At 42.8% G+C, this 19,464-nt stretch overlaps 1 protein-coding gene across 2 annotated transcripts; it reads right to left on the bottom strand.

The window, feature by feature from the left end:
- Window positions 1–845: 845 nt before the first annotated feature.
- Window positions 846–18,763, bottom strand: LOC133212665 (histamine N-methyltransferase-like). 2 transcript variants are annotated; one of them, XM_061354338.1, is made up of 7 exons: window positions 18,564–18,759; window positions 13,473–13,669; window positions 12,840–12,892; window positions 9,367–9,474; window positions 5,747–5,877; window positions 5,121–5,214; window positions 846–2,098 (listed from the first exon to the last, which is right to left on the bottom strand). In XM_061354338.1, the coding sequence occupies exons 2-7, from the start codon at window positions 13,607–13,609 to the stop codon at window positions 1,743–1,745; spliced, it is 879 nt and encodes a 292-aa protein (XP_061210322.1). In that variant the 5' UTR covers window positions 13,610–13,669; window positions 18,564–18,759; the 3' UTR covers window positions 846–1,742. The 2 variants fall into 2 exon arrangements, with proteins under 2 accessions (XP_061210322.1, XP_061210323.1); XM_061354339.1 differs by lacking the exon at window positions 5,121–5,214 and having other exon boundaries at window positions 1,900–2,098; window positions 18,564–18,763.
- Window positions 18,764–19,464: the final 701 nt, after the last annotated feature.

Below are 19,464 nucleotides of genomic sequence, written 5' to 3'. Positions count from 1 at the left end.
TTCTGTGGCTCTCAAATATATGTCATTCCTGACATTGTTGATTTGGCAATATTCAGAGGTCACCTCTTTCACAAGCACCATTTAGAAGAGGTCACTGACAGCACAAAAGTGCTACAAAAATAATGGCAACTTTGTTTCCAATTAGAAATGCATGCAGCAATCTGTCCTAATGAGAGATTTTATTTCTTTCCTGCTTCAGTATGTCATCATAGCAGCTCACAGATATACTGAGGTCTTCTAATGCAGGAATCTGTACACAGAACTGTGTTAAAGTGGTAATAGATTTTCTTCTGTTTAACAGCTAAGAAATACAACAGAAACATTCTGAAGTACACTGGAATTAATATTTGATCACTAGGAGAAGTGTGTGTTTTGAATAATTCACCCTAAACCAGCTATTAATGCACAATATAGTCTCTTGAAAATCACTTCAAATCCTTAATAATCTATATTGTACCAGAAATGTACATGCAGAAATAAAACATAATTTCTTGCAGCTTTAGCTGCAAGCTTTACCTAAGGTAAACCATTTCAACATTGAATCAAATTATTTCAGTCGCAGAAATCACACCTGTCTCATGGGATAAACTGAGTATTCAGACTATTGAATTCATTCAAGCTACTATATTGTATCCCAGTATTCATTGTGCCTTGTAGAGAGCATAACACTTCTTAAAACCATAAAATCATTCAGCAAAACACATGCATCAACTGTCAGAGTAGAGAGAGCCCCACACGGAGAAGGGACTGAGGAACACCTTCTTGCTGAACATCCTATACAGTATACTGAACAGATTTACCTGACAGAACTCCACTGAAAATGAAACAATTCCCACTGAAACCTGTCAGTTTGGCATCAGTGTTTAATTTTACATTTTCATTGTTACAAAGCTCACAAAACACAAATGGCCCTTGCTTCCAGGCTAGAGAAAGGTTTGTGTGGTAAACTAAAAGTATCCAAAAGTCCTATGTGACAACAGTAGCTGATTCCTAGCAAAGGCTTTGCGTCAGGGCTCACTAGTGAAAACGACCTCTCAAGGACAGTTGTTACCACTGCTGTGACTTAACCATCTTCAATTGCACCCCTCTTGCAGTGCCAGAAGGACCTGGTACACAAATCACTCTGCAGGTGCAGCATCATGAAAATAAAGTAAAAATGTGGGGAAAAGGAAGGGAAGCAGTGCCATTAAATGGAGTTGGCTGCAGAGGCAGGAGCTGGCAACCATTGCAAATGCAGAATGCATGAGTCCACTTTCACAATAACTGGAAGTATGAGATCAAGTCAAAAGCTCAAGAAATCCCACTTAGCAGCCACACTCATGGTCAGTCATTCTGAGCCTCCACTCTTGCCATCTGCACTGAGAAGTCATCATTTGCTTATTTAGTCTGTAGAGAGTTTTTAAATGATGATGAAAAGGTTATAGATCTTGATTATTTCTTAGGAAATAGGTTTCTGCAGTGCCTGAGTGGATGGTACGAGTTACATCTGATTATACATGTCTATCTGATAAAGCACAATTAACTGCTTAGTGAGTTACACATTCATAGATTGGTACAGAATTAATCAGGTATTAAAGTTCACTCATAACAGATATTAATACTGATTTCTTAACAGGCTCAAAAAGTAATGTATTAATACTGAAGTAAACTAAGCTATTTCTAAAGGATGAAATATGTATTTCAGCTGTTAACAGTTTGTATTTAACTATTTGCTTTAGATCAGGAAGCAAGAAGAGGTTAACTCATGGCTCAATCACTACTACACTCAGGTTGTTATTAAAAAGTATCTTTCCATCTCTTTCTTGACTGCATTCAGGCTTTCTTAACTCTTCCATTACCTGACGCTTTAGTTCAGGAGAAGCAGTTTTAGAAAACTCACAAGTTTCTGTCAGGAAGTCCAGCAACATCTCCCCATCCTCGTTCCCTTCAATAAAGCAGCTTGTTATGTCCATGTGGGATGGGAGCTCATGAAGCTGGCACTTCAGCCCAGCTGAATCCAGCATCCTTTTTATGTCAGCAGATGAAACGTAAGAGCAGAGATCATCTAAAGGGAAGGAAGACCCGAACTTCTTCCATAATGTTTCCCAGCCACTGGTTCCTGGGACAAACAACCAGAAAAATGCTCAAGAATAAGGAAAACCACAAGATTTTTATCACGTACTTTTTTTAGCAGTTGTCCTCACTGTGAGCAGGATCTTTCCAGAACTGGGACATATGTCCTGAGGCATGGTGGAGATGGTTGCCTCCCTGTTTCCGGCTGCCTTGGGATTGGGGGTTGCAGAAGGGGATGGGCACGTTACTTACCCTGGAGCTTCAGCACCTCCCACCAAGCCCCCAGAGGCAAGAGCACCTCAGTGCACTTAATCATCCTCCTTTCCACACTCAACACACTGCACCCCCCTGCTTCATACCCATAGGCAGTATCTTGCAGTGACATCCTTTTATAGCCGACATGCTGAACACCAGCTATTCAGTGCCATCTTCATGATTTAAACTATTCCCTAGGTTTCTGCTGCGGTTTGGAAGACCAAATCCTCTCCTATCCCTTCACCTAATTACATGGTGGTTGAGCTACATTTGAGCTTCATTGAAACACTTATTACCAGTAAACTATCTGCTACGTGAACTACATGGGGTACAAAATCCTCATCACATTGTCCATGCTGTTGGATGTGTGATGGAGAAAAGGGTGGGATGGACAGAGCCCAGAGTGAAACTGCACCATACTCCCACCCTTCAGCTTTCTCTCCCATCATGCTCACATGCTGTTGGTCACAAGCAATTAGAGGGTTGCCCCTCACCCCAAGCAGACCTCCCCAGCGCTGGCAGAAGGATGTTTTGGCTCGGTACTATTTGGATATGCAACAATGAAGAGTGAGGAAGGAAAAGGCCCCCATGGCACTGCAGTCACTTAAGAGAACTGAACCCAAGCCAAACCCATGTTTCTGCATTTACCTCTTCTCAAGGGACGTTTTCCAAAGAAAACGAGCTGGGTGAGCTGAAAACTCCCCAGATATGCCTTAACATCTTTATTTTCCCTCAGCCTAGATTTCTGATTCAACATTTCTTCTATAAATCATTTATAAAAGGATCACCCAGAATGACTGGACCGGATGAAAATAACTTTGAGCTTAATGAGCAGCTCTTGAGAGTTATGACAATAAATCTCCATAACTACTAAACCCAGTTGCTTGGCAGTTTTGCAAATGCTTTATCTGCAAACAGTTATTTATAGCCAAATAAACAGTTTGCTGTTTAGAAGAGGGGCTACAATATTTTCTTTCACCTCGTGGAAATTGAATGCAGAACACTAATTGCAGAAAATTTGCTGGTGTCAGTGTTGTGTGACTCAGTGCCATCTCTGAGCTGAGCAATTACACACTACCTGAACGCAGCATTATTGTAATAGCTCTCAATAGGCTCAGCATATGGCACTACTTTTGTTTTCAAGGCGATGTAAACAGATTTTTTAAATATGTTAGAAATACCACATAGCTCTTGCAACTCACCTGCTCTCCCAGCAGGGGCAGAGCAGGAGGGACTGCAGCCTTCACCAACTGACCAAGCCCTCTCCCATCAGTCCTATTCTCTGACTGTGAGATGACGTTACCTTCATTTCTTGAAATGAGCTTTGTTCTGCTTATTTTTCAGTACCTCTTTTTGCTTCAGTGCTCATTTTCATAGCACTTCTTCCTTCCCCTCTCTACTCCTCTTTCCCCCAAGGTTTTCCCCTTCCTTTCCCCTCTGCTATTCTGAGCCCTACTCCTGTCTCTCATTTTCCTCCTGGGCCCAGAAGTTTATGCTCCATTCTGCTTCACTAGAAAACACAGAATTGTCTGGTCCAGAGAGAACTTCAAATACTTTTCATTTTTAATGTGATTTCATAACGTGATTTTTAATCACATTAATTTTGAATACACATGTTCCCCCCTGCATTCACATTTCATGAATATCCAAAGGGACAGGTTAAGCAACTGGAAAAGAGTTTCAATTAACTATACACAGGTAATCAGCAATAGCCTGATATTACGATCTATTCTGCTTCAGCCAAAGAATGAGAACAGTTCTTTCAAATAATCTAAAATCAGATCATTTAAAATAGGGATTTCTTGTAGTGAGATGCTTGAAAACACTTTAAACTAAAAATAGCCTGGAGACAAATAGTTAGAATAAATTAAGGTCAGAGAAGTGCCACTTCATTGCAGACACTTCATGAACACAAAAAAAGAACTTCATTAAACACATTGCAGTTAGCAGACACGGCCAAATTCAATTAAAAATAAGCTTAAACCTCTGAACAAATAATATACCTGACAAAATTATCAGATGCGACTGTTTACACAACTGAAATTTCTATAGCTTGTGAAGCAAATGAAAGGCTTTCTAGAGTCACATTAGACCCCACCATTGCAGTATCTCTAGCATACTTTGCCCGCAATAATAAAAGGTCATCGTTTACTCTGCTCCCACATTTTCCTGCTGGATTGACCACAGAACATCTCTTTTGAGATCTGAAACAGCCTAAGAATGCTGTTTTCCACCCAAAATGATGAAATTAAGGAGATGGGCAGTTTGAGAAGAAAATGAACCATATGTGCTCTAACACCTGCTGTATGGCACAGCCGAGCCCTGTCGTAGCTGTTTGCTTAATGCCGCAAGTCTCCAGGAGTGAGATAATGTGGTACCCGGCCTGAAAAGCCTGTTACAGAAAATAGCTGACACTGAAGGAGCTCTTGTGAGTGAGAGCTGCTAGATGAAGCCGCTCACCTGCTGTGGGGCTCTCTGCAGCGTCCATCACTGGCCAGGCTGTAGGATGGGGAAAGGTAGAGGGCGAGAGAAAGATGTTTTGTGTCCTTGGCATGAGTTTTCTGGCTTACAAAGCCTTCTACTTTACAACCTGCAGCATGGAGCTGTGCAGGTATACACAGTGTGCAGGTTTCAATCTATGCAGATGAGTGGACACCATTTGTTACTCAGTGAGTTCACCTCTACTGGTGAAAAAAACATGTTATAAATAAAAATGTGCACTGATTTCTAGATGCCTGTGTTGAACTTGCAGGAACCACAGAACTCCTCATGGTTCTTGCCCAGTTGAGCAGCACTGGTGGAGCAGCTCTCACCTGACACCAGGATAATGAGGAGCTTCGCCTGCTCTTCCAGGAGGCTGTGGAAATACTGGATAGTCGCTGAGACATCTTTCACATAATACAGCATCTGGAAAGAGCAGAGATACTTGCAGATACAGTGAGGTCCTGGTGAATATTGTAAGTGGTACCACTAGGTTAAAGAAATCAAATGGGGGCAATATTGACAGAATTGCAGCATGACAACAGGACATGTTAGCACAGAATTGGGCAATGGACTCATATTGCAAGCTTGTGGCTGTCGCTGCCATGCCTGCTCTCTGGCTCTCCCAAGACAAAGCTTATGGTCATTTGTTAACCTGAGATAAACAGATTTTCCTTTCTTAGCATCGATGATTACTTGTAATGGCTTCAGTAAACTTAGAAATACAAAGACAATTTCACGGAGAGGACACCCACCACCTGGCTATCTGGACTACTGTGCCCAAAGCTGCTTTGCTGTAACTCATCTTTCATTTTTGCAGTTCACTTATGCTTAAGTACTTTACATTACAGGGAAATAAACTCGCCCTTCTCCTTAGAGTGGATAATGAGGTCATACACTTCATGCATACTTTTAATAGCCAAATCTTTGGCAACATTTATTTTGCAGAGATTTTTACCTGGATCATGTGAATGAAGTCCCATTTTTTAGACTTCTTTTCTGCACTCATTCGACTTTCATATTCATAAGCTGTCTCCTCATGCCAGGTAAACTTTACGTTCTCAAGGTTTGATGTTGCAGCCACATGCTCTGAAATATGAGAGAAGGCAGGACAGAGTTATCTCAATTGCAAATACAAGACTGACTTCCATTCACAGGTTTTATACATCCAGAAGTCATATTTAGGTAGAGAGATCTTGTACCAATTTAACCCAGCAGTAGAATATTTAAAATCTTGAGCACATATGTGAGAAGGGGGCTGTAAAGGTCTTTGTAGGATGAAATGTGAAGAGGGTTTGATGTTTTTCCCTTTGAACCTTCATTTGGGCTCATCCAGTCTTCACCTGATCAAAAAAACCCAAACCCAACCAAACCTAACCTAACCAAACCTAACCAAACCAAACCAAACCCCAGATAACTCTTCCCCATGACTGAATTTCACGATGTTGGCTGAGATAAAGAGTCTCATAACTCTTTATCCATGCTGAATGGGGGAAGAGTTGATGGCCTCTTCACTTAGGTGCCACACAAGCCCCACATGGCTGAGCAGAAGCCAGGCCACGGCAAAGGGTTTTCTAGAGACTGAACAAACCAGGATGGATGAAAGGGGATTTAATTTTGGAGAGAAGCAGAATTAAAAGCTCAAGAAGGGCAGAGAAAGTAATTGGCTCACTCTGGGGATGTGTCATGGGGATGGTGGGAGAGAAAAGGAGCTTTGCTCCATGAGCAAGGAACCATCACTTGACATTTGTCTTCCGCTGTGTCCAAATAATTTTTTAAAAGCTCACAGTTTCAGCCAACTGCTTCAGGTGAAAAGCATAATAGTATTTTAAAGCAAAGAGAAGTATGAAGAGTGCCACATGGCATGTTTTCATACCTTGATAGAATGCATATCCAGCACCAGAGGAAAGCAGAAAGCTGAAGAAGGAGTAAGTTATACCAAGGCCCTGGCTCACTGCATTTCTTTGCTTTTTATGGGAGCAAAAATGAGAGATGATTTCAGAATTTAGGGGATGCCAGAATATTAATGTCCATCTGCTGGCATATGGAGCTCATCTCACTGCGCTCCTGCCTGGAGCTCAGGATTGCTCTAGGACAAAGCTACCCCTGATGCGATTCCTGTGCTTCGCTGGAGTTAACATAAATTTAAAACTCAAATGGCCCAAAGGCAGACTGAGCCTTAGCTACAGAATACATGTTCAAAACAACATGATTTGCTAAGACCAGGGCCTTTACATCACTAATCACAATGTTTCTCCTTTAGGGCTCTGATTAGGACATATCCCTGTTGTGTAGATGAGAAATGGTTTATCAGTCCTCATCTCCTCTCTTTTATGGCTGGAAATGGGCCACCCCTTTCGATACTGCTACTATTACTCTGTTTGCTTCCATTTATCAGTCACCAGCTCTGGCACTTGCAGTTCAGATTTAATTTGCTGTTTTAAACTCAGGCTTCATTCAGCAGCAGTTCATATCACCATCACAAATAATCTGGTGCAATCTGGTTCAATTGAATTTCTAGAGAGTCTGCAAGGAGGTGCTAGAAAAACTGAAACAATTGCCAGGGTGGGATTTTAAAGTCAAAATTTCAGAAAGGGCAACCTCATTCTGATTATGGGAAGTTTCTGCCCAAAGATTCATCTGAAGCTAAAATGTATCGCCCTAACCATTTTGAAAGTTTTTCCTTAATTTTATCCTGGTCGTGTGCCCTAGCTGGGTGCCATCAAAACTTCAGTGCCTGCAGTTGTGGCATACCATGCAGGCAATGTCAATGCATCTTAGTTGTGGGGCCAACAACACTCCAACCACGGTCACCAAGAAGCTTCACCTGGACATGGACTGAGAATGAAGGAAAGCCACAGCCTGCTCATGGGGCTTTGAGGAGAGCCTCCATTCTACAATGCAGCCTAAGAGAAGCCTCAATTTGTAATCACTGCACGTCCCAGTATGAAACTTCTCCTGTGAGCTTGGCTTCTCCTTCCCAAGGGGAAAGTATCTTTTTAGGCAGAAAATGTAACTACTGAATCCTCAAAGGTGTAGACAATGCTTCAAGTTCTCTCTGGAAAGTCTTAGGGCTCAGAAACCTAATTAATGGTACCTACTGGGGACATGATTAATTACAAATAAGAAAGTTTAAAGAAAGAAATCCAAATTAATATTTCATTTCTAGTTTAACGTAAAACTTAAAATAAGGACAACATCTTACATTTTCTTTAACTTTATTCTGAAAAGAAACTCACTGAAGTAGGATAGGACTGCCAGTTAATCAGTGGTAGGACCACTAGGAAGATTCAGCACAAATCCAGTCTCACATAGCCTGTGGTCCATGGCCCAGACAGGACAGAAATGCTATGTCCAAGTGCTCAAACTGTCTTATAGGCTGAGTAGATGATCTGTTGCCCATGCTTCACCAACTCAGCCTGGAGCAATGTAAAAGCTCCTGGGATTTTGCACAAGCCATCATTTCAAGGATCAGGTCCATGTAATACAGAGACAGATGTAGAAAAATACATCTCCTGGAAGCCTTTGGTGCTTCTGGTGACTAGGAACTCCCTCACTGCGGGGAGAAAGGGATTGTTACAAGTTTTATTATTTTTCCTTCAACTTCCACAAGTTGCTTCATACTGAGAATGCTTCATTTTTAAGGACTTAAGCAACAGTAAGGATTGGAGATTTACAGTGTGGTTTTATAATCTGTTATTTACTACGGTTTGGAGCATTTCCAACAGCTCGGACTGCTGACCAGTTTCCTTCTTTTCTGCCACATTCATTCAGCAGCTGTTTTCTGGCAAGGTGTGCTCTCCTCAGGGCTGCTTACAGCCCGTACCCCATAGGTGGCGTCACCTCCATAAAAGACCACAATTACCTGGTAAATTAAAGCCTGGTAGGTGTTAATCCAGTGATACTCAAACTGTGAATTGATATTTAATGCTCATTTTGTAGGGCAATTTGACCAAAGCACCCCTGTTAACATTCAATTCTCCTTAGAAAACTCTTGTCTTTCCTTCACAAATGTTGCTCAGACCTTGGGACTGGTGGAAGGAAACAAGCTCTAAGCCACTAAGCACACAGCAAAACTCCTTCCTATCCCTCTTGCTTTCCTTTCAATGTTTTCTAATTCAAAGGATGCCAAGTAATTTAGTGCAACACTGTGGGGTTTAGCTAATTGTTATTTGTAAGCAACTTTTAAGATACGTGAGAATTACCATGAGACTACTAGAATTTTCCCTTTGATGCTGAGGAGGGGTCCTGATTCAGTGCAAGTTGAAGGAGACAAACTTTCTGAAATGTGCAGATTTTACTCTATTCCCATACAATCACCCATCAGTTCCCACCTAGTTTAGCTTTTTAAATTTGTCTAGCCCAAGCATTTGCCATGCAGAGTTTTTCGCAGTGTGAGAAACTAAGATTTTAATGAGAGACTGAACACTGTTGAAAAGCAATGGTGGCAAGAAAGCATAAAATATGGACTTTTTTTTACTTTTAAGAGCCAATTCTGACAAAGTTATCTGAATGCAGGATAATTTCAATGCATTTAGCCTACTTAATTAAAATTTCATTTATTTAATGTAAAAATACCTTTGTACTTGAAGATTTGGTCAGCACTTGGTTCTATCACATGGTTGTTGATGGTGACCCCTGGATATCTGGCTTGTACTTTTGAGAGTATCAGCAGGTCAATCTCACCTAGGGAAGCAAGCAACATGAAATACCAGATGAAAGTAAAGCTCAGGCAACTGCTATCTCCACGATGATCACATCCCCAGTTGGTGATGCCCGCCATTCATGTACAGAAAATGTACCACACAGGTACATGTAGCTGATTTGTATTCTCACCAGATTGCCACTGAAGGTTTAGCTTTAGGATTTGAGAAAAATTTCAGTATCAGTTCCAACTATCTTTATTCCTCCTCTCTGACTGCCACTATCAGTGCCAAGGGAAAACCAGACACATTCATGTACATGGCTTGACGTCCTATTTTCTGGACACGGTCTAACTTCCTAACTTCCCTGGGCAGATCCTAAATGGCTTTGATAGTATCAGTTCTGATGGTCCCATGTTACCAGCAAACCTGTCAGGATTTCTTAAGTGTCAGCAAAGAGCATTTCTAGCCAAGTGCCTCACTGGGTACCAAGTCATGTTGGTGAGGGAGCAGAGAATACATGCTTAGACTGGAATCAGAGGCAACATTCGTGTCTGTTTGCCTTTACTGTACTATGACTTTTCCGTAAGTATGTGCACATACCATCTGTGTTTATCTAACCCCTGTCTGCACAGTACCCCAGCACTGACTACTGAGGAATATTTCTCTCGGGACACTGTTCAGGCCAGCTGCGATTATTTTACTGACAGAAGTACCAATAGATTCAACATTTCAAAATTTAAAATGAGCTGCCACTGCTCTTGATCACCTCTCCCTGTCCACGATACGGAAAGCGGAAAAATAATAGAAGAATTAATTAAGGTAGAAAGAGTGAAACAGAGGGTAGCTGTGGTGAATAATAGATCCAGAGGCTGTGTTACAGACAAATACCGAGCTTTGTTCTGAAATATTTACTTGTGCTTGCACACAAGTCCATTTTATAAAATTCTCTACAAATGAACCAAATTATGCACTGAATGAAAGATCACCCAGCAAATCCTGATGGCCAGACAGGCTCTTGCTGAGGGAGGGCCCCAGTGTATTTGCACACCTTTACCCATCTTCATGATTTTCAGTGCTCCTGGGCTCCTGCCACTTCAGCATTAGCTACATTATACAGAAGATTTGAGGTACAAAAGGAAAATATCATGGATTAAATAGCCATAATGTGTTCCTCAGAGCTCAACCCAGCATACCAGCTCTTTCCCCAGGAGGGTCCTTTTCACTATGAAGAACTCCCTGACTATTCCTGACCCCACCACACATGATCACAGGTCAAAATCGAGCACTCATCCCAGGTCTCATCTGCTTATTAACGCCCTGAGAATTTAACTTAAAAACTGAAGAAGAGTTCCAATTTTTCAAACTTACATGTCTTCTTACAGCATTAACAATACCAAAATTTACATGGCATATGATTCTTTGAGGGAGGAAAACTGAATTTCTGAAGCAGCAGAAAGAGCTGCAGCTTTGCAATCACTGCAAACCCTGTATTCTGTTGAAAAAACAGAGCAAAGCCAGTCATCTGCTCACTGCCGTTGTAGAATTTGAGAACAGAGAAGTTGTAATGAACCTACTAGAATATTTTGATTTTTGGCTCCTTTACCAAATTTCTGTAAAAGGGGTTAGCCCTTTGAAGACTTTGTAAGTCCTGCTAGAAAAAAACTGAATTTTGAATTTACATACGTGGTTAATATACTCTTCTGTTGCCAAACCACCCTTGTATTGTTTTTAAACAACCCCCACCACCACCCCTTTGATTAATAATTTAATCCATAGCCTTAACTGACTTCAGTTAGCTCTTTTATATGCAAACAAGTGTCCTGAGGCATTTTACAGTCAAATCTGTGGCAGCTTGCATTATCAACAATTTGGCAATTAGGCTATCCAAATTATTTAAACTCTCCAACACAATTACCTTTTAAAGGCTACCACTATGTTCACCATTAAGCTTCTAATTAAACATTTTACGTAACAGGATAGTTTATAGCACAGTTGCTACTTTATAGCAGCATTGATGACTTTTATGGTTTTTAAAGGTACAGAGTGCTGTGCGCTGGAGTGTGAACTTAATAAAGAAGAAGCTGTAGGCAAAGGCAGGCGCTGTATATGGGCTGGTGTAATGGGATACGATGCTACACTAAATGGTGTGCTTGTCTCTAGAGGTGGGAAAGTGGAAAGGAAACTTTCCTTCCATGCTCCCCCCCTGCAAATCACAGGGGCAGATGAGGCCAAAGGCAGCAGCTTCATCATGGCCCTCCAACACCATCCAGGATTAGCTGGGGGGGGGTTGGGAATTTGTTTCCTTTACCTCCCAAAAACCAGGGAGGAGAACAAGCCAGCAAACAGCAGCGGGTTTGGTGGTTTGGGGATTTTTGAATCACAAAATGAGTTTTGCCTGCATAGTATTGCTTGAATGTCCACTTAGCTGGAATGCCCCTGGTTAAGGAGTTGAGTACCTCACTAAGTGCTCCTGTTAGAAACAACACTTTTTTTTTTTTTTTTGCCAGAAGAGTAGTTTCCTTTGTGTGGAGAGCAATATTACTACTCTGTCAAAGTGTTTTATAACTAATGCCCACCATTTGCATACAATTATTTTTACTTATTAGGAGAGACTGACAAAGCTGAGATCAGTCTTTGGAGATGGTATGACTAAAGCATTTAAACTAAATTAACTGTTAATATAAAATTTAAGTTTGATGACTTAATAGGCAGAGCAGAATTAGAGGCTTTAATTATGGGCAACTTAAGCAAGAATTTAATGAGAGAAAGCCATTTGATATTCTTCATATTGTTTTTCCACCCAGTGAACTCCAGATAAGCGAATTATTTCTTCCACTTTCTTCTGGATTTATTCTGGAGCTTATGTTCAGCTCCAGTGTTTTGGAGAACAGTAGCTCCAGGAGGGCCTCGTGCATTCATTGACTGTGGTCAGCAAGTACATACAGGCAAAACAGCGCTCAGCCTAGGCTATCACATATCAGGGCAAGAGGCAGCAGTGATGGGTAGTTATTGTCTCGGTAAGTAGGTACAGGGGAGAATAACTGTAATAAAATTAAAAAAGAAATTGCAATTTTTTTTTGCCAATGGAAATTGAATATTCTGAGGAATCTAAGATATTTGGGGGTGGGGGTGTTCCACAGAAGTACTATGGAGCAGTCAAGCCTCTCTCTGCCCTTGAGGAGTGATGGTGTAGAAGGAGGTCCTTCATACAGAGAGGGTGGGGAGGCACAAGCTGTTCCCAGATGATGTGGCCACACACCAGCTAGCACCATCTGTCCCCAGGAGCTGATTTTTCAAGAAAAAGCCTTATTTCCTCCTCTGCTCCTTTCTGCAATTTTTAATCCTCTATTCACTCGGGGGGGGGGAGGGGGGGGAAGCATATTGATATTTACGTCCATAGCGTACCTGCTCCACCACCAACGCTTAGAATATTGATTGTAGACTTCCCGTTTCCAATACTGAAAAACATTATTTATACATTTTAGGAGAGCCCCCAGTACTGCAGAGCGTAACATGTTTAAAATTCCTTAGTGAGGCTTTGGCAGAGCCATAAAATCCTGAGCCCAAAGAAGGACCTCCTCAGAGACAGGGTTTAACACTGGCTGCCTGCTGCCCAAGCCAGCCCACAAAGCAAGGGGTCCAGTGAAAAACACACACCAGAGCAGGACTGGTATTCAGACACGTGAAAGAGAGACTAAATATTACCTAAAAAGCTTACTTTTAAAAGGATGCTCACAATCAAACTTAATATTAGAACATAATATCTGCTAGTGCATTTTATAATTGATTCAAGGCAAGCTGCATTTGCATGCAATGAAACTATTCAGCCTTATCTCCTTCCTGCTAGACGGGACCTGTCCTGAAGAACAGCCATTCAGCAGTGTGTGCACTTGAAATCTCCAGCCAAGCCCTAACAGAAACCCACAGACACTGACAGACAGGATGGCCAGCGGGGAACAGCAATATGCCTCTTGCAGACAGCCTCCTCAGCCAAATCCGTCAGTGCCATTCAGCTTGATGTGACCACTTCCATGTTACCTCCCTATCACAGCTGGCAACTGTCTCTCCATGAACTCCTGCATGCACTGGTGCTCGGTTGAATTTGTGAGGAAGAGGCGGAAAGACTGGAGGTATCTGTCAGGGTCACTAAACAAGCTCCTCATTGGTGATGCCATGTTGGTGGTTGGAAGGGTACAGGATGGGTCAGGTTGCTCCTTGCAGCTCTTCTTGCAGATCTAGGGAAGGAATTGATGCAAAGGGTTAACTGATGTACAGGGGGCTAGGTCAAGCCACTTGCTTAACAGTGTTACTGCTTGCTCATGCTTATCCTACTTGCAATGTACAAGGGGGTAGGTCAAGCTGCTTGCTTAACAATGTTACTACTCGTTCATACTTTTATCCTACTCGCCGTGTATGCTAGACCAAGATATAAGGACATACCTATTGCTAAGAGGTAGGGACCGTGACTTGATTCCCATGCTTTGGATGCCTAGGCCAGCTGAAATTGGCTCTGCGATTTGACAATGACCAAGCCTCCAGGGAGCATGCGTAACAACTAGGGGTGAAAAGTTCAGGCTCAAGGAAGACTCGTTTACTTCATCTTGAGACCCTCGCCCACGATCATCAGGAGGCACTGCGCAAGCGCAAAGGACCTTTTAGCATATTACAATACGAAGCAGGAATAAGACATGAATATGTATAGGCGTGTTGTGCAACCTCATGCATATGTATAACTTTAGAGGATAATTGTAAAAGGGAAAGGACGCTGAGGTGCGCGTGCCTTTGGAGGAGCTATCCCCCATGCGTCTCAATGCTGAATAAAGCATACCTACAACTTTAACGAATCATGGAGTCTATTAGCTATCAGAATAACAAAAGCTAGAGAGGTAAAAACCATGCCTGGACTTTGTTCTGCATTATCAGCTCTGCTGCTGCACTTTAGAGCACTTAAAAAAGTATTATGCAATTTTGAAATAGAAGCTGTAAATCAGGTTTCAGCAGCAAAGGTAATATATCATCTTTAATCTGCACAGAGGAAATGCCAACATTTTTTAATTGTGCTGACACTGGACTCTGTTAAAACCCAGTAAAAAGGCCTTTAGATGGCTGTTAAACATAAGAAAAATTCCCTTATTTCTTGAAGGCATGGAGAGGCTCCAAAGGCTTGGTCTGGATTAGAAGAAACTGCAACACACATCTCCAGAGATGCTGGCAGATGCCTCTGGTTTTTTTTAATCTTTTGATGTTCTTAGAGGGAATGTTGATGGTGGGGTGAGAACAATAAAAACCTTATAAATGCACTCTTTATTTTTCTAGGTCCTCTGAAGATAATGGTATGACTTCCACAGGCTAAGTAGTTAATTCATGAAAGCCATGTGAGTTACTGGAATGGATGTTAAGCTAAACCCAGTTTTACAAGCTGGGAGAGAAGGAGGCAGAGCATGCTACTGGGAAACATCCAGCTGTACTGTGAAAGCTCCACAGAGATGTGTTCATCCCCTCCAAAACCACAGTTTAAGTCTGTCACGTCTTGTACTAAATGGCAAGGAGAAAGAGGAACCCCCTTCCTTCTCAAGGGTCCCAAGCTTAAGGATCGTAGCGCATGTCCCCAGGGTCTCCTACAGTCTCCTCTGGCTTTCCTGCAGAGGTTCCATCCCAGCCACCTCTTGATATTTTTATTGCTCCCTTTGGACTGTCTCCAGCCAAACCCTGTTGTTGTAGAAGTGCAGCAGCCAAGGGTGAAAGTCTCCCACCTGCTGACACCCCCTGGCTTCCAGCACAGCTGGGATGGCTTCCCTCACCCCATCGAGACCCCACACCCCTTGCCTTTGCTCACCAGCATGATCACTGAAAATATAAAGCATAGGTTTTTTCCAGACTACTTCTCTTGTCCATTTGAATTATAATTCTGTTCTCTGTTGTGCTCAATTATCTCTCAGCGACAGTCCTGTCCCTCCTCCCAATCATAAACAGAAACACACAATCAAACAAACACTGCGTAGTGGGCTAAGTTTCCTACTAGTCATTACCTCTGTTTCTGACAGTGAACTACTGATAAATTTTCTGACTAACTGTGCAACCAGTTTTCCACCCACCCAATAGCTGTCTCATCAAGGCTATGTCTTCCTCGCTTGCTTACGAGAATGTCATACCAGATGGCGCCAACCCTAAAGCCTCTGTATAGGAATGCCTGCTTCTCCCCTGTACACCAACACAGTTACACTACTGAAGAAAGAGGCTCACAATTTCTCCCTGACATCTCCACATTTCCTGGCAATCACCTCTTTCTCTTTCTGGTGCTCACTCTTTCTCGAAGAACTATTTCTCCTAGGGAAAGCTGTCATGCTGAGCAGACCCACCCCAGCTCCTCCTCCCTTTTCAATGATAACATAAGCTGCTTGGCTTTGCCCACTTTCTTTTGCTGCTCATAGAATCACAGAATAGTTTGGTTGGAAAGGACCTTAAGATCATCTAGTTCCAGCACCTTCCACTAGACCATGTTGCCCAAGGCTCTGTTTAACCTCACCTCTAACACTGACAGAGATGGAGCATTCACCACTTCTTTGGGCAACCTGTTTCAGTGCCTCGGCACCTTCACAGTAAAGAACTTTTTTCTTATATCTAACCTGAACTTTCCCTGTTTAAGCTTAAACCTATTACCCCTTTTCCTATCACTGGAGTTCCTGATGAACAGTCTCTTTCCGGTGTCCCTATAGGCCCCCTTCAGATATTGGAAGGCTGCTATGAGATCTCCACAAAGCCTTCTTTTCTCCAGGCTGAACAGCCCCAACTGTCTTCATACGGGAGATGCTCCAGCCCCCTTTTCATCCTTGTGGCCGCCTCTGGACTTGCTCCAACTGTTCCATGTCCTTTTTATGTTGAGGACACCAGAACTGTACACAATATTCCAAGTGAGGTCTCACGAGAGCAAAGGGGCAGGATCGCCTCCTTTGACCTGCTGGTCATGCTTGTTTTGATGCAGCCCAGGATACGGTTGGCTTTCTGGGCTGAGAGTGCACACTGAAGCTAGCTCATGTTCATTTTCTCATTGACCAACACCCCCAGGTCCTCCCCTGCAGGGCTGCTCTGAATCCCTTCTTTGCCCAACCTGTAGCTGTGACTGGGATTGCCCCAACAAGTACAGGACCCTGCACTTTGCTTTGCTGAAGTTCATGAGGCAGGGCACTGGCCCACAGGTAACAGCATGTCAAGGTCCCTCTGGATCTCACCCCTGTCTTCCAGCGTAAGAATCAAACCACAGAGCTTGGTGTCATCACCAAATTTGCTGAGGGCACACTCAATCCCACTGACTGTCACTGAGAAAGATGTTGAACAGGGTAGTTCTCAACACCAGCCCCTGAAGGACTCCACTCATTACCAGTCTCCAGTTAGACATTAAGCCATTGACTGCAACTCTCTGCATGTGGCCATCCAGCCAATTCTTTATCCACCGGCTTGTCCATACATCAGACTTATGTCTCTCCAGTTTAGAGACAAAAATGTCTTGTCTCTAAAGATATGCAAGGGTAACACAGGGATGTCTTGTGTCTGAGATAACATCCAAACTGCGATGTTGTTTTGCATCCCATGAAGGCTCATCTCTGAACATCCCAAATGTTCCTGAAGGCAGATGCATTGTGAAGGCTTGCAGCAATGCACTTCCTCCAATGCATGCAACCTCCAGAGCAGGACCCAAGGTGGGATTTTCCACCCATACGACCTCCAAGGCAGACCCAAATTTTTATTCACACTCTGTTCCCCACCCTCTCAGTCAGCAAGGATACTTTCAAGAGAAAAAAACAGCAAAACCAAGCATGTTAAAGGGCAATGATGAAACAGGACTGATAACTTGGAGATGGGAGAGCTTTAAAAACTTTTTGGGTCCTGGATGCCCACAAGGACTGGTAGGAATAAAATGTGAAGATGATGGCCCCCTCTCCCCCCTCCCAGCCACAAAGCTTTCCCTTTGCTACCTGCTTCAGTGAGCCTGGTGGTGTTAGGGAACACAGGCAAAACAGCCCATGCATTAGACAGACCAACAAATTGCAGATGAATTGACTCTACGGTGGGGGACCACCACTTCTCTCGCAGGGTGGTATCTGCCACTCACTTGCATGGAGGCAGCACACTGCCCACCCAGCTCAGCTACCACACATGAGCCTCCAACCAGCAACCTCTCCTTCTCACAGATGACCAACACTTGAATCCCCAGCAAAATTTGAATTTAGCTGGGGAAACCAAGTATGAATTTTGCCATAGAGAGTAAGGAAGCACACACCTGGTCAGGTGAGAATTACTTGCTGCGAACCCACCCTGAAAATAAAGTGGTATATTCCTTGTTTACCCATTCCTCTGCTCTGCCCAACACCTTGCTTTTACTTTAAATGCACAAAGAGGCTTTGCAATTTGCCACTAACGTATTTTACTACATTTGATCTTGAAAAAATATTTTGCAGTTAATAAGAGGAGATTTAGACAATCAACCTTTCTTCTGTGCCTCCCTCTATTTCCCATGATTTAATTTGCCTGTGTTCACTGCTCGGCGGTCTCTAATGAGCAGCTGAGATTCATTTTCATGTTAGATGCAGTTCAAGAAATTTGTCTCATTTCTGTCATTATGCTTTTGGCTGTTTGCATTTGCCCCATTTATTTCACTTACATGTTTTGCTGTTTGAATTGCAGCCAGTTAACTTTAAAAATGAGTAAAGAGAAGGAGGAAAAGGATTTTTTTCTGAATGAGGCTAATGGAAACTTTTGGATATGATGCTCATTTGGGCATGCTCCCTTCAGTGATAATCCAAATTTATATACAGCTCCCTAGAAAGATTGAGAAGTTTTGAAAACAGACTCTGTGTTTACGCTGCAGTTAGTTGATCTACCCCTTGTTTGGGCTGGTGCTAGCAGAATTAAACCTGCTTTAAACTCACCCTAAACCCCTTTAAACCTTCCCCATGAAGACAAAAACCAAAGTGTGCGTGCCCTCAACTGTAAACTATTCGCAGAAGGAGCTTAGATTTATTAGCACAGGATTACATTTGCCCCTGAACACCAGCAAGACAGGGATTCCTATTGGAGGAATTTAACGTAATCTGCTAAACTTGTGCTTGCCTCGCAGGCAGCTGTACTTACATGCAAGTGGTCTGTGCCTCTTCGGGCTGTGGCCTCCCAGGCACGATGTCGCTGCGGTGCTCGGGACACACTCCCGGCTGACCAACTTCCCAGCCGCCACTGCCGTCCCACCCCCCGGGCTGCGACGTGGCAGCATGGAGGAGGTTGTACCGCCTGGGAAAGGAGCAGCAAACATCTTAACCTCGTGCAGCGGCAGCTGCCTGCAGAGACAGTGGGAGTAGCTCAGACCCTGCCCTCCCGGCACCCTTTGCACCGACCCTACCGGCTGGTGCCCAGGGACATGCCTGGCACAGCCACCGACACCGTGGGAGTATTTAGATGCAGAGCTCTACAATGTGTTAATTAGTGTCTGGATGAAAAATAAAGCCCTGCCACTGGTGTATAAGAAAAGCAAGGCTTGATAAATTGGAAATAGTTGTCTCAGTGTGTGGCACATGGCCATGTGCAGTATCATTACAGTTTGCCTATAGAAGCCTACCATTATAGATTACTTTGCTTTTTACCTTGTTTTCATGCCAGCAGCTGGCATTTTGCTTATCCTTTATTTTACATGACTGAAGCATTGGGAAGCATTTTCCAAGATGTGTGCACCCTCCATAGCCCTGTTAGGGGCATTTTTATCCCACAGAACAGAAGCATGGAAAAAAGCATTAAACCATGTCTGCTATCACACTGCAATTTGGTGTTCAGACCATTAATAAAATATTTACCCTGTGTGTGTCTCAAATTATTCATTGTTCCTTCATGTTTAGTGTGAAGGGGTTGGTTTCGGTTTTTTTAACAAGTTAAATTAAGTTTCCCTTGCGGCCTTAGATGGAGAAATGAACGGTTCATGGAGAAATGAACTGTTAATATCACAAAAGTCTTATAAAATAATGCCAGTAATATTAATAATTATGCT

Source organism: Neopsephotus bourkii, unplaced genomic scaffold (assembly GCF_033783945.1).
Source record: "Neopsephotus bourkii isolate Nb327-2 ecotype Australia unplaced genomic scaffold, CSIRO-AGI_Nbou_v1 NB_730, whole genome shotgun sequence".
Classification (NCBI taxonomy): Eukaryota; Metazoa; Chordata; class Aves; order Psittaciformes; family Psittacidae; genus Neopsephotus; species Neopsephotus bourkii.
This window is presented reverse-complemented; position numbering and strand designations above follow the sequence as displayed.

What these genes read in the sequence shown, in the direction of transcription:
- LOC133212665 (XM_061354338.1), bottom strand. Translation starts at nt 13,609, where the DNA reads ATGGCATCACCAATGAGGAGCTTGTTTAGTGACCCTGACAGATACCTC. An exon ending in TTGCCAGCTGTGATAGGGAG is followed by an intron (nt 12,893 to 13,472) that starts GTAACATGGAAG and finishes AATGTTTTTCAG; the next exon opens with TATTGGAAACGGGAAGTCTA. An exon ending in CCAAATCTTCAAGTACAAAG is followed by an intron (nt 5,878 to 9,366) that starts GTATTTTTACAT and finishes CTCATATTTCAG; the next exon opens with AGCATGTGGCTGCAACATCA.